This window comes from Bison bison, unplaced genomic scaffold, assembly GCF_000754665.1.
Source record: "Bison bison bison isolate TAMUID 2011002044 unplaced genomic scaffold, Bison_UMD1.0 scf7180017864371, whole genome shotgun sequence".
In the NCBI taxonomy this organism is placed as follows: Eukaryota; Metazoa; Chordata; class Mammalia; order Artiodactyla; family Bovidae; genus Bison; species Bison bison.
In genome coordinates, this window is record NW_011494943.1 from 1,498,204 (window position 1) to 1,512,129 (window position 13,926).

At 48.5% G+C, this 13,926-nt stretch overlaps 1 protein-coding gene across 1 annotated transcript in view; it reads left to right on the forward strand.

Moving 5' to 3' along the window:
• GNA13 (guanine nucleotide binding protein (G protein), alpha 13) overlaps positions 1 to 13,926 on the forward strand; it is a 32,755-nt gene that overhangs the window by 13,701 nt on the left and 5,128 nt on the right. The window contains exons 2-3 of the mRNA XM_010856061.1: positions 11,999 to 12,049; positions 13,421 to 13,926. Coding sequence (XP_010854363.1) covers positions 11,999 to 12,049; positions 13,421 to 13,926 — 557 coding nt within the window. The remainder of the gene's footprint in view (positions 1 to 11,998; positions 12,050 to 13,420) is intronic.

The window sequence follows — 13,926 nt, forward strand, 5'->3', positions numbered from 1 at the left end:
GACTGCGGTGCCCCCTGCCTCCCTTAAGAGCACAGCTAACCGAGCGGTGACTGTGGGCGCTGGGAGCTGTGGCCACACCCAACAGGGTGTGAGGCAGGCCGGCTGCCTGCGTCCGCACCTGGCCTGCCTGACTGGAGCTGGGGGTGGCTCCCTACTGCTCAGGCCGGCTTGTCTGCTGCCCCGAGTGTGGGGCACTGGATTGAACAGCAAACCGGGAGTGGAGTGACCCGGGTTTTTCTCTCACCTGCCGTGCGCTCCTAGGCGTAGAAAGACTTGGTTAGTTAGTGTTGACTGTTGCGTGTGTTGGGCCTGCGGATTGCAAGGGGCAGCGCCACCCACCGGTGCAGAGGCCCCGGGGCCACAGCACGCCCACCTGTGGGCTCCTCCGTTCAGACGGCGGGGGATTGAAACTTGATTTGGGAAGTTATGTCTTATGTTGGAAAACTGCATATTCTTTTTGTTTTGTTTTTCTCAGCAGTCAAGGACGTTTCTTTCTGAACTCACAACAGTCCTTTGTATGCTATTGGGGTTGTATATGATTGGTCCTTTTCCAAAAAGTATTTAATTTTGAGGACTTTTTCAGGGTTCAGAACTCTTAAGCGTCTTAGTCTTGTCATTATCTGAAAATAAGGTGGTTGGTTTTTGTTTTTATTTTATTTTCTGACGGAATTACTTGTAATAGGCTCCAGAATCCAAAATAGCTTTTTTTTTTCCAATTTAGACTTTAAAGCACGTCTGTGCCCACCGTAGGCACCGTCCGGTCAGCCGCTGAGTCTGTGTGTGTTGGTTCGTTGCTGTTTCCTTCCAGTCTCTGGATACAGTGTTGCCTGTTGAGTTAGACTCTCCTATAGTTTCTGTACAGAATTTCATATTCTCTTCATTTAATGTTGTACCATTAGCGTTTGCTGGAAGGAGGTGATTTTCTCAGAGGCCCAGTACGGTGTTCCTCTAGAAAGTGGATGTGCAGGGCCAGCTCCTTCCAGCACCCACATGGGAGTGTCTTGTGAAGAGTGGTGGTGGTGACGGGTCGTCCTGTCATGACGCTGCTCTGGTGAGAGGGTGGCACACGACGTCCGAGCTCGCCCACCTCTCAGGACTGCCTCCTGCCACACACTGAAAATGTGCGTTTGATTTTTCAGGGAGGAAGGTTTTATAACGAAATACTGTCTGCCACTCTGAAGCCTGCATTTTAAAGAAGGGGCTATAATTCTTTTATAGGCTTTTGAAAATAATTGATACTTTAGAAGTGAAGTTGCTCAGTCGTGTGTGACTCTTTGCAGTCCTTTGGGCATTACCCACCAGGCTCCTCCGTCCATGGGATTCTCCAGGCAGGAACATTGGAGTGGGTGCCATTCCCTTCTCCAGGGGATCTTCCCGACCCAGGGATCGAACCCAGGTCTCCTGCATTGCAGGCAGACACTTTACCCTCTGAGCCACCAGGTAAGCCCCAGTTGATACTTTAAGATAACAAAACTGAACACCATTTAAGTGTAAGACATGTGCATTTATAAGTATTTATTAAACATACAGCCATACTCTCTTTTTCTGTCTCTCCAGGATGAAGCATTTTAATAAAGTCCTTCATTTTTTGGTAACATCTATAGTAGAATTATTAAACTGCATTTACATTTTGTGTTATATGTAAATTGGAATTTGGTGGGACTACAGCAATACTGTTAGAAAACTAAGATCATTAGCTTTAAGTCATTTGGGTGATAAGTCTAATTAGAAAACCTGATATTAAAAGATTGTATTTGTGAGCAGTGGCAAGAAAGTGTTTATAAAATAAAGTGCAACTTCTTTCCCAAAGTCTTGTTACTAGTATTGTGCACTGCTTTGTTTTTCTAGCTTATATGCAAGAGAAGTCTTAAAGCTGTTTAGAGGTATTCTTTCCAAAATTCTGCTTAGGCTGTTATAACCTAACTTAGTCTGGAGAGGTATTTAATTTGAAAAAAATGCTTTCAAAAAATGTTTGGGTGCTTTTTAATGTGACTAATTTTGGCTCTTTTGAGTTTTGAGTGGTGCACATAGAAGATGCTAATGAGATATTTGCAAGTGCATTCAGCTGGACTCCACTTAATTTAGACCTATCCACTGAGCAAGGGAAGCGTCCTTATGTTTCTTTGAATGTGAATAAACACGGTCTTTCTCCCTGTGAACCATGCGCCAGGCGTGAGTGGTGGCAATCTGAAGGATGCTTTGGCGGTGAAGGTGAGGCAGCCGCCCGCCCTTACTAAACTCGTGCTGTGCGTCACTGCAGTGCCCGGCGATGTTTTCTCCAGAAAAAAATGAATAAAGTCATTAAAAAAAAAAAAAAAGAGGCAGTCATCTTGAAGATAAGGAGCAGTAAAATGGGTCCTTTGTGGAGACCAGGCAGAAGGAGCGCATCTGGAAGGGCAGGTGAAGGAAAGAAGTGAGCTGCGGCGGGGCGGGAGCCGGGCATAGGAGCGTCCCGCCCCCGCCGGCTCGGGGAGTTCACCAGCCTCATCACCGCATCTTTCTTTGAAGTAAAAACTACGGGGGAGACAGACCTGGGGCCCATCCAGCAAGAAGTATTGCCTCCTGTCTTTATTACCAGCCACATCCTTAGAGTGGAATGAGAAGTCTCGATTCACTAACCAGGTTTAACCTCAAACATTTCCATTTTGTTCCTTGTTTATATTTGGCAATTGATTCTTGCTGTAAACCTTACATATAAGTAAATGCCAGATGGAAAGGCTTATATTACACAGAGTCTCTTCATAGACGGTTTAAAGTCTCCTCTAAAGTCTATTTAGATGTGGCTTCACCAGGATATTTGCAGGGCTGAAATTACCAGTGTATACAAATATGAACTACTGATTTAAAAAACAACCTTCTAGGTCACTTTTAAAGGCAAGTTAATAAGTTTCCTATTGAATAGATGTTCTTTAAACAAAGATATGGTGAAGCCTACCTAAATGAGTATTCGGGAAACGTGTCCACCTGGCTTAGTTTGAGGATTGTAAGACGGGTGGAAAGTAAAGGCACATTATAGGTGTACAAAAAAAAACCGTCCGATGACAGTCGAGGCACCGCCACCTGGCAGGCCAGCTCACAGCTGTGATCAGTGTAAGGAGTCAAGAGGTTTGTCATTTTCTCTCTTACCTCTTGATTCTGTTTCGTCTTTGAAATACTCCAGACTTGTGGGTGGAAGGGCTTAACATGCATGGAGCTGTGAGAGCCGCTGCGCCGCTGGACTTGGCTGTTTGGGACACAGACCTCTGTTTTGTAGTTCACTGCTCTTCAGGACGTGTGCGCTGGTCATGGTGCTTGCCTAGTGGCAGCTCCTCTGCGTAAAGAAAAGCTGGATGTCAGCTCGCGTGATATCATTGTTTTCAGAATCACGTGTTTGTTTAGATCTCAGAGGAAAGCTGTCACTGCTTAATTATCCTGATGATACAGATTTTCTTTGAATTTTAGTATTTCTTGTACTACCATATTTATTCTTAAAAAACTATTAACCTATTATTAGGCTTTGCTGGTGACTCAGTGGTAAACAATCCACCTCCCAAAGCAGGAGACAAAGGTTTGATCCCTGGGTCAGGAAGATCCCCTGAAGAAGGAAATGGCAACCCACTGCAGTATTCTTCCCTGGGAAGTTGCATGAACAGAGGAGCCTGGCGGTCTACAGCCCATGGGGTTGCAAAGAGTCACACACGACTCGGTGACTAAACAGCAACAGCAGTCTCGTAACTAGAAGGGCTTCCACACATAGAAATGGGGTGCTTCAGTTAAGAAGCACTTAGGGAGAAGGCAGTGGCACCCCACTCCAGTCCTCTTGCCTGGAAAATCCCATGGACGGAGGAGCCTGGTAGGCTGTAGTCCACGGGGTCGCTAAGAGTTGGACACGACTGAGCAACTTCCCTTTCACTTTTCACTTTCATTCATTGGAGAAGGAAATGGCAACCCACTCCAGTACTCTTGCCTGGAGAATCCCAAGGACGGGGGAGCCTGGTGGGCTTCCGTCTCTGGGGTAACACAGAGTCGGACACGACTGAAGCGACTTAGCAGCAGCAGTAGCAGTATGTTTTTCTAATTGACTTTTATTCACAGTGAATTTTCTGCCATTTATGAGAGATACCTAATCAGCCTGCAGTTAAGTTCTAGGCATTTTACAAGATTAAGCATTTTAGTAACAAGCTAAAATCCGCTGCAGTACTTACAGTTCACATTTGATTGAATTTTATCAGCTCTTTTCTTTCTAAAGTGTAGTTTTTACCTGTTCACCCGGTAAAAAGATAGATTGCTCTTAAACAGTTTGCATTGGTTTATTTACCTGTCATGCAAAGTTCAGGTGTCTGTTGCAGAAGCAAATTAGTTTTATAACAAATTGAGGTTTTCGGTTCCTTAGGGCCCTGCTGCCCTATACATATACATAGCAGTTCTGATAGTTGTTCTCGTCTGTGCTTTTTTAGCTGCTTACTCGGTTACAGCTGTAGCATCAGTTTCACTGACTTCTAACCACGGGAGGCTCTGGGAGCTCACCTTTGAAGGCTGTGGGCTATGTGGGACATTTGAAAACGGGCTCTGGGGGTACGGAGAGGAAAGCGGCCGGAGCTGCAGTAACACAGGAAGTAAAGCGCCTCTGAGTCACCACGCCAGTCTTCAAAAAGAGAAAACTCTACTCGCAGGCTTAATTCTGCTCTTCAGGTCACAGTTCAGATACGTCAAAGGAAGGCCCGATGCTTTTCTTGTGAAACCTAGTTCAACTCAAGTAAATGTTGCTTGAAATCTACTTTGGTCATAAGATAAAGCTAAATAAGTTTCTAATACAGATTCTTAATATTCTTCGTGTTTTTACAAAGCTTTTTAAAAACCCTAGCTGGTTTGGTCTGCTGCTGCTGCTAAGTCACTTCAGTCGTGTCCGACTCTGTGCGACCCCATAGACGGCAGCCCACCAGGCTCCCCCGTCCCTGGGATTCTCCAGGCAAGAACACTGGAGTGGGTTGCCATTTCCTTCTCCAATGCATGAAAGTGAAAAGTGAAAGTGAAGTCGCTCAGTCGTGTCTGACTCCTAGCAACCGCATGGACTGCAGCCCACCAGGCTCCTCCGTCCATGGGATTTTCCAGGCAAGAGTACTGGAGTGGGTTGCCATTGCCTTCTCCGTGGTTTGGTATAATCAATATCAAAAGATAAAATTAATATGAGGGACTTCCTGGTGGTCCAGTAGTTAAAACTGCGCTCCCAGTGCAGGGGCCTGTGTTTGATCCCTGGTCGGGGAATTAGATCCCAGAGGCTGCGTTTAAGATCCAGCATAGCCAAATAAATAAATAAAAATAATTTTTTTAAAAAAGATAATATGAAATCCAATTTTGAGTAAAAGATTCAGTATGTCCAGACCTGAACTGATGCTGGGATTGGCTCTTCAGAATCACTTCTTGTGGGACTTGTTAAAATTTTGATTTGGTGGAACTGTGCTAGGCCTAGGGAATCTCTGTTTTTAAGGAGCACCCTCTTCAAAAATTCCTGTCACAGGCTCAATGGTATGATATTTTAGCCTTCACATGCCAAAGGACAAAATCAAGGGCATTTTGTAGGTATTTGTGTTAACGAGAGAATTCAAACTTCCACAGCCTTTTTATTGAATAAATCATAATAGTAAGTTGCACACTGTGTTTCTTAGTGCAGGTTTACTGATGAGCGTTAGATTCTTCTGGAAGGGGACATCGAGTTGCTCACGGGAGGCCTCCGCTGTCACCAGAATCAGGGGCGGATGTGCACCGTTCATGCTGATCTGGAGCGAGGCGGCGCATCCCACCCTGGGGAGAGTCTGCCTCTCACGGACGGTGGTCCTAACAGGAGAGACCTGGGAGAGTTCTGTTGGGTCCTCTCCGTGTTTGCCTCTGGGCCTTTACATTGCAGCTTTGCCGTCACCATAGCTGAGTGGATTTTGAAGTATGGATGCAATTTTTTTTTTTTAAACACTTGCATTTTGGTCTGAAAGATGTTGCTAGAACTGTGTTTTATTTTAGAAATACCTGCTGCATGTTTGCATGAAATGGAGGCCCACTGTTTTAACTTGACAGCAGAGAACGTGTTTTAAGTGGTTGGACATTGCTTGTAATTCCAGGAATGCTGATTGTCAGTGATTTTTGCGTGCATGTGCATGCTCAGTCATGTCTGACTCTTTACGACCCCATGGACTGTAGCCTGCCAGGCTCCTCTGTCCATGGGATTTTCCAGGCAAGAGTACTGGAGTGGGTTGCCATTTTCTTCTCCAAGGGATCTTCCCCACCCAGGGACTGAACCCGCATCTCCTGCATTGGTGGGTGGATTCTTTACCCCTGAGCCCCCTGGGAAGCCCCTACATAATGTATTTTGCCTTTAGGTTTGGATTGAACTTACTGGAAAGTGTAGTCAAGTCTTCCCCAAAGTTGATTTTGAAAAGCCGTTCAGTGTTCTGCTTTAGTGGTTGAAGGTGGGTTCTTGTTGCAGAAAAATTTGGTTTCATCCATTAGTTCAAAAATCTCAGTGAAAATTTACGTCTGCTGAGACATGGGACTGGTGTAATAGGGCAGGCAGGTCAGCACACTCAGCTTTTCTTGCTGACCTAGCTCGTGGGCATGGTGACAGTCCCATTCGTGAGAGCGGATTAAATCTTTCGTTAACAGCGCTGGTTTTGTAAGACAGTGTAGACATCAGGTATTTCCTGCAGAGTCCGTGCTGGTGAAGAGTCCCGGGGGGGGGGTTAGTCGCTCAGTCGTCTCTGACTGTTGTGACCCCATGGACTGCAGCCCTCTGGGCTCCTCTGTCCTTGGGATTCTCCAGACAACACTGGAGTTCCATTCCTTTCTCCAGGGGAATCTTCCCGAAGAATCTGTGGTGTGACCGTTTGCACAGTCTGCAGTGGCCTTTTCTGCGCCACACCCTTTGCCACTGGCTGTCATGCCGCGCTGCGCCCTCGCCTGCAGCTCCTCAGCGCAGACGGCTCGCTCAGGCCCCGTCGTCAGTCGGTTCGCGCTTGGCGCTGCCCCCTTGAGGAAACGACCGCTGAGCGGTGCGGGCAGTCCTCAATTGGCTCGCAAGCCCCAGCTACCGGAGGCTCGTCAGCCCTCAGCTGCAGCCCCCTTTCCATTTCTGCCTCTTGTGAAGAAGTCCTGTGAGGAGCTGTTGCGCATAAAACGCTCACCCTCCCGCCTCGCTCTTGCGTGCTGTGGCCTTCTGTTCCGAGAGCTCGGTCTGGCACCGCGGTGCTCAGCGCAGTCCGCCCGCGGTGCGCGCTGGGCCCTCGCCCACTTGGTCTCTGCCCGCGAAGGCGGTCTTTCTGACACGTGCCTGCTGTCCGGGGCGAAGCTGAGACCGCTCCTCACGCAGGCTTGGCTCTGTAAAGCTGGCACGAAGTGTGGTTGATAGAACTAGAATCCAGGTCAGAGGCATGCGGAGCCAGCTGCTCTCACCTGTCAGTCCATCTGCCTCTTGGGGGACGTCGTCAGGCCCGGCTTCGTCAGCCCGGAGCCGCCGTGTGAGGAGGCTGCGGCCCGGCCGCCCTGCCCCGTGGGGGCCGAGCCCGGACGCGCGCAGGGCGAGAAGTGGGCAGGCCGGCCACGGCAGCCTGGGAACTTACCTCCGGACTTAAGAGAAAAGAGTTACGGGGTGACCTCAAACATCTTAAATTTAAAAAGTCGTAAGTGTGAAATGGCTTTCCTCTGGAAGTTTATTAAGAATTCTCTTCAGTAATATAACACATACTGAGGAGAGTTATAATGGCGCCTTGAGTCATGACCAAAAAGAGTGAGTCCTGAGCCCATGGTGTTGCTTGCCCAGGACCTGAAGTTACTTCTGTGTTAGCTGGGGGACTGAGCAGCACGGCGTGAATGGTGAGCCACAGCAGAAGCGCCCGCCTCGGGGCTCACAGGCGCGTAGTAAAGGAAAGGAGACCATCACTGTCGATCAGCTGCACAAACTGAAGTTGTTGCTGGGCTCCCCTCTGGTGATTATCCATCGAACCAGGGGCCTTCCTCATTTACCGTTAGATTGAGGCTCAGAGAAGTTCAGGGGCTTGCCAGATGGCTCAGCGTTGAGGAGAGGCCTCGAATCAGAGTTAACGTTAGACAGGAGAGAACTTGCGATCACCTCTGAAGTGGTTAGGGCAAAGGCCTTCGGGAGGCTGGCCCCGGCTCGCCACAGTTCATCCCCGACCCTGGAGGAGTCGAGGGCCCGCCGGCCGTGCTGAGCGAGGCGTCGGGGTTGCACTTGCACTCGGGGCCCTCAGCTCAGACACGTTCCTGAGAACAGGGGTGCCACTGTTCATTTATGTGTCCTTCGTGGTTGAGTTGCAAGCAACACACATTTTATATATATTTTAAGAAATATTTATTTAGCTGTTCCGGATCTTAGTTGTAGCATTTGAACTTCGGTTGCAGCATGAGGGATCTAGTTCCCTGACCAGGGATCGAACCGGAGTCCCTGCAGAGGGAGCTTGGAGTCTCAGCCATTGGACCACCATCGAGGTCCTTTTTTATCTTTTATGTTTTTTTTTTTTTTGACGTTGTGAAAATACAGATTTCTCTCTGTCGTTCCCCCAGTGGAGGTCTTTAAAGCTCCTGTAAGGAATTTCCCGAGTTACCAAATTCAGAAGAGTGTTCACCCTTCTACAGCACGTGTGTTCACACCGCATATGTGTGTTTAACCTGTATTGTCTCAGGGCAGGTTTCGGGGGAAGCTTCACCCCTTAGCAGTCGGCGGCCTCCGTTATCACCACACCACGTGCAGTGAAAGATCACTGAGGTTATTCAGATTATCATTCCTCCTTGCAGTCTTCTAACTAATGGAGGGCCAGTCATATCACCTGTGATACAAAAGATAGGTTAACATCACTTTTTTTGACTGAGTTATTTTAAACCAAAACATGTTTTTCATAGGAATAATATTTTAAAGCATTTCTTGTCCTTGAATAGATACTGGCCAGATGTTAGGGGAGAAGGCAAAGGGCACCTTATTTACGACTTAAAATATTAGCAATAATCCACACACTGAAATGTGTGAAAAAGAATTAAAACATTTTTACTTAGATTTTGTACAGTGTCAAGCGCACAAAGGACTTTGTAGATGATACTGATGAAACTTTCTGCAGTAGAAGTTGAAACTTGTTAACGGAGCACATGCGTGTTTGTATAGTATCATCATGTGATTTTGGTGAGGTTATGAATTCCTAATAAACAAAGGCACATTCTGAAACCACCCCCCCCCCCCCTTAGGGAATGCAGTTAAATCAGGAAGCTTCAGTGAAATTTAAAATATTTCTTTGTATTTGTATAATAATACCAAGAGGAGACCAAATGGGGATGATTTTCCTGTTTTGAGAAGAGAATATAGTCACTCAGAACTGCCAAATTACCTTGTCCATATTTTAAATAACGAAAACCAAAACCTGTGTACTGCAGAGCTATTCTTACCATGAAGCCCCGAGTCCACGTTTATGAATGGCATTAGAGTTTTCTGGGTTACAGATAGACACTGTGTGCTGTGTAATCTCCGTCTTGTTTTGCAGCAAAACACTTCAGTAGTTTCGCCCAGTAGGAGAAGTCGAGGCTGCAGAGTCCCTCGCGGCAGCTAGGTCGGCTCTGATGCCGGGGGAGTGCTGGGCCAAGCTCACGGGGAGCTTGTGGTCCTTCGCTTTGTAATCGTCTACCTCAGTTTAGCAGTTAAGTGTTAGTCATGCCCGACTTTCTTTGACTGTAGCCCACCAGGCTCCTCTGTCATGGGATTCTCCAGACAAGAATACCGGAGTGGGTAGCCATTTTCTGCTCCAAGGGATCTTCCCGACTCAGGATTGAACCTGGGTCTCCCGCATTGCAGTTCTCCAGGTGTGGTCCCTGGGCCACAGGGATCCCAGAAAGCCTTTAAAAGGAGGCTTCATGTTCTGCACTCTTTGTGGTGTCCCTGGGACGTCCTCTCCCATCGCCGGGCGGACGCTCGCCAACAGCCCAGAGCGGCATGGCTGCCGATGCTGGAGCCTCCGTGCAAGGTGAGCCCCAGACACGCTACTCAGCGTCCTCAGCTGGAAACACGCACCAGTGAACCAGTGAAGTCGCTCAGTCGTGTCCGACTCTCTCTGCGACCCCCTGGACTATAGCCTGCCAGGCTCCTCTGTCCACAGAATTCTCCAGGCAAGAACACTGGAGTGAGTTGCCATTTCCTTCTCCAGGGGATCCTCCCGACCCAGGGATCGAACCCAGGTCTCCCGCATTGCAGGCAGATGCTTTCCTGTCTGAGCCTCCAGGGAAGCCCCAAGGAAAGCACGCACCAGGCTCCCCTAAGACTGTGCTTGATCGAGCAGTAAAGACTGTTTTGGATCTCCATGGGAAGAGCTCTGGACGCAGCAGGCTCCTGCACAGACCAGTCTCTGGGAAGTGCCTTGGTGACTGGCAGTGTTGTGTTCGAATTCACTGTATTTTTCATGGAACACCATTTTTCCTTGAAACAGACAACCAGCTTACTCACACTTGGGCATTTGATGGGCTTTTTTTTTTTTTTTAAGAAAATGAATGAAATTATTAGCCCACCAATTTGAGGAAAATAAATTTGTTGCCATTGATAAAACTTGAGCTTTCAGCTAAAAATCAGAATTTAGGAAAGCTTGCGTCTGCTTGCCACTGTGAGCTTGTCGACTTCCCGAGCCATAAGGCTTCTTATGAGATGGTCATGATGACAATGAATATGATTTTCTCCATATTATGTCTTGTACACTTGATTGCCCACTATATTCCAGGGCTTGATGCTACAAAATTGTTGGGGAGTAAAAGACCCATTCAGAGTACGAAGTAGACTTTTAGTAAGCTGTCATTTGTCAAATCCTTGTGTAGAAACAAAAATATCTACAATTGCAGAGGCTATTAAGATACTCCGTTTCCAGTGGGCATTCTGTAGGAGGCCGGACCTGCTTAACTGGCTCCAGCTGAAGTCCTCTTTGGTGACAGGGCGGGTGTAGAAGCAGTTGAGTGTCTCACTGTCTTTACTAAGTTCGCGTGAATGAGTTTATTATTGGTATTTTTAAATGAATTAATGAGTAAAATATTTGTTAAGCTGCCTCCTTTTACTTTCTAACATGGTATTATAGCTGTAATCCACTTAAACAAAGTCTCTTTGGGGTCCTGAAGAATCTTTTTTATTTATTTATTTTTTTATTTTTTTGGTCCTGAAGAATCTTAAGTGTATAAAGGGAATCCAGAGACTAAAATTTTGGGATCTGCAGCTTTAAGGCCTCATGACTCAGAGTGTGACCCCAGAAGTCACCTGATTGTAGAAACTCCCTACAGAGAAGACCTTACGGTGACTCTTCTGCATCAGGGAGGCACTGCCTTCTGGAGCCAGACCTGGGGAGCAGCTTCCAGCAGATGAGTGCTGGGGTGCAGAGATCCAGCGGGGTGAGCCCACAGCCTTCTCTGCGTGGGTGCTCCCCGCTCACCTGTCTGTCTGCTGTTCAAGGATTTCCTTGAGGAAGGTGTTCCCATACGCTTGAGGTCTCCGAAACTGCCTGAAATCTAGGCGCAGTGTGGGCCCCGAGAGTGTAGGCATTGGGGCTCGGGGGCGTCCGTTTGGGCTCGCCTGTCCCCTCAGCGGTCCCTGCCTCATCCATGCTTTGCTCCTGTCTCAGAAGACGACCAACTTGAGATAGGAGGATACAGACAGAAGCCATCCCACCGGGACTGTGGTTGTATGTTTATCTCGAAAGCAGTCTGCACCTTTTCATCAGGTCTTCCCTGTGGACTTGCAGCTGTGTGGAAATGCCTGCATGGAACCCTCTTTGAGGGGGTGGTCGAGGGGGACGCTCGTGCAGAGACTGAGAGGCTCCCAGGCTCCGGCGGAGGCGGATGTTTTACACGTTTTTAGCGGGGTCGGCTGCTCCGTCTGAAGGCGGTGACTAAGCAGAGCATGTTTGGGTTAAGTGCACAACCAGACAGTCTAACATAAACTGTGCAGCAAAGTCTTCCATGCCTCAGCGCTAATAACGATTTATCTTCTTCTTGTTTTCAGGGTGAATCTGTAAAGTATTTCCTGGATAACTTGGATAAACTCGGAGAACCAGTAAGTTTTCAGGCAGTGTTTACGTTTATTGTCGTAAGAAAGCAGTAGCCAGGGTGAAGAAATGTGGAGAAATTATGTACTGAGCCATTTCCTTTTTCCTCATGGCTGTGTTCGGATTGTTCCCGCTTCATTTTTCCCTCTCTCTCCTCTCCTGACCGCTGCCATTTCCACGAGGAATGCCCTGCCCACTGTTTCATGAAAGTACAGCTCTTTGCAGAAAGAAGTTCATGCTTGAAAGAAGACAGCACATGAGCATGTCCACGCGCGGTCTCTGCTTTTCTGTAAGCGGAGGCTGAACAGAGCGCTCGCTGAGTTCAGAACTTTCCGACAAACAGTGTTTTCCAGTTCAGGACCCCCATTTGCAGGGTTGGAGGATAGGAGGCTGGATTCTGGAGGCTGTGACGCGGGCAGAGTCACCCTCACCACGGGAGCTGCCGGCTGGACTGTCCGGCGGTGCATCCCCCGTGACCCCAAGCAGCAGAGGCTGGCGCTGGCCGCTCTCCACACGGGGCTCAGGCAGAGGCCTCCCTGGAGGAGGCATCAGGCTGCTGGGAAGGCCCCTGAGGGCCGCTGCCCTGGCGCTGCGCCAGTCCTGACCCTCCCTGTTTAACCCTGAACATAAAACAGAAGGAGAGCAGAATGAGCCCTGCTGTGAGCAGGAAGCAGTCCCTGTGCCAGGCCTTGTGGAGAAGGACCTCCTTGTGCTCTTGCTGGACGCGCTTTGCATTTCCCCTTGTCTGTTGCTTGGTGGCACTTGTCCCCCTGCACTCAGGATGTGTCTCCCCAGACGCAGGTGTCCTCGGGGCGGTCTCTGTGTAGGCCCCTGTGTTTGTCTGTTTTGTCCACTCCATCCACATCAGTGAGACTGTGTGTGAAGACCTACCTCACTGTCACCCTTCCATCAGGTTAGATTGTAGTCAGCCTTAAAGAAAAGTTAAGTACCAGCCAAGTGGAGAGCAGCTTTGGTGGATAGACGCAGTTTTTAAGAGTTATTTCATGTTTTCCAACTGACCTGTTCTTCTGAGCTCGCCTTTCCGTGTAGGCTTCCTTGAGCACACCACTCATGGTCCCTCCTGTTTTAAGACTCCACTGCTTGTGTTACAGTTGTTGATTCCTGTGAGGTTGGCTGGTCTTTCCCCCTCTTTCCCTGAAGGCAGGGACCATGTGACTTGGCTCTGAAGAGCTGAGTTCTTGCTGCTTAGCAACAGGGCCCGGCGCCTCTTCGACACTCAGCAAATGCCCTGCAGCCCGCCAGGCTCCCCTGCCCCCCACCGTCTCCCGGAGTTTGCTCAGATTCATGTGCAGACCAGTTAATGGCACACTCTACTTTCTCATTATTCCTGAATCACTGAAGTATTTCCTCTTTTCCAGGAGTACATTCCGTCCCAGCAAGACATCCTGCTCGCCAGAAGGCCCACCAAGGGCATCCACGAGTACGACTTTGAAATCAAGAACGTGCCTTTCAAGATGGTCGACGTGGGCGGCCAGCGGTCTGAGCGGAAGCGCTGGTTTGAGTGCTTCGACAGCGTGACGTCCATACTGTTCCTCGTCTCCTCCAGCGAGTTCGACCAGGTGCTCATGGAGGACCGCCTGACCAACCGCCTGACCGAGTCGCTGAACATTTTTGAAACCATCGTCAATAACCGGGTTTTCAGCAATGTCTCCATAATTCTGTTCTTGAACAAGACAGATTTGCTTGAGGAGAAAGTGCAAATTGTGAGCATCAAAGACTATTTCTTAGAGTTTGAAGGGGACCCCCACTGCTTAAGAGACGTCCAGAAATTCCTGGTGGAGTGCTTCCGCAGCAAGCGCCGGGACCAGCAGCAGAAGCCCCTGTACCACCACTTCACCACCGCCATCAACACGGAGAACATCCG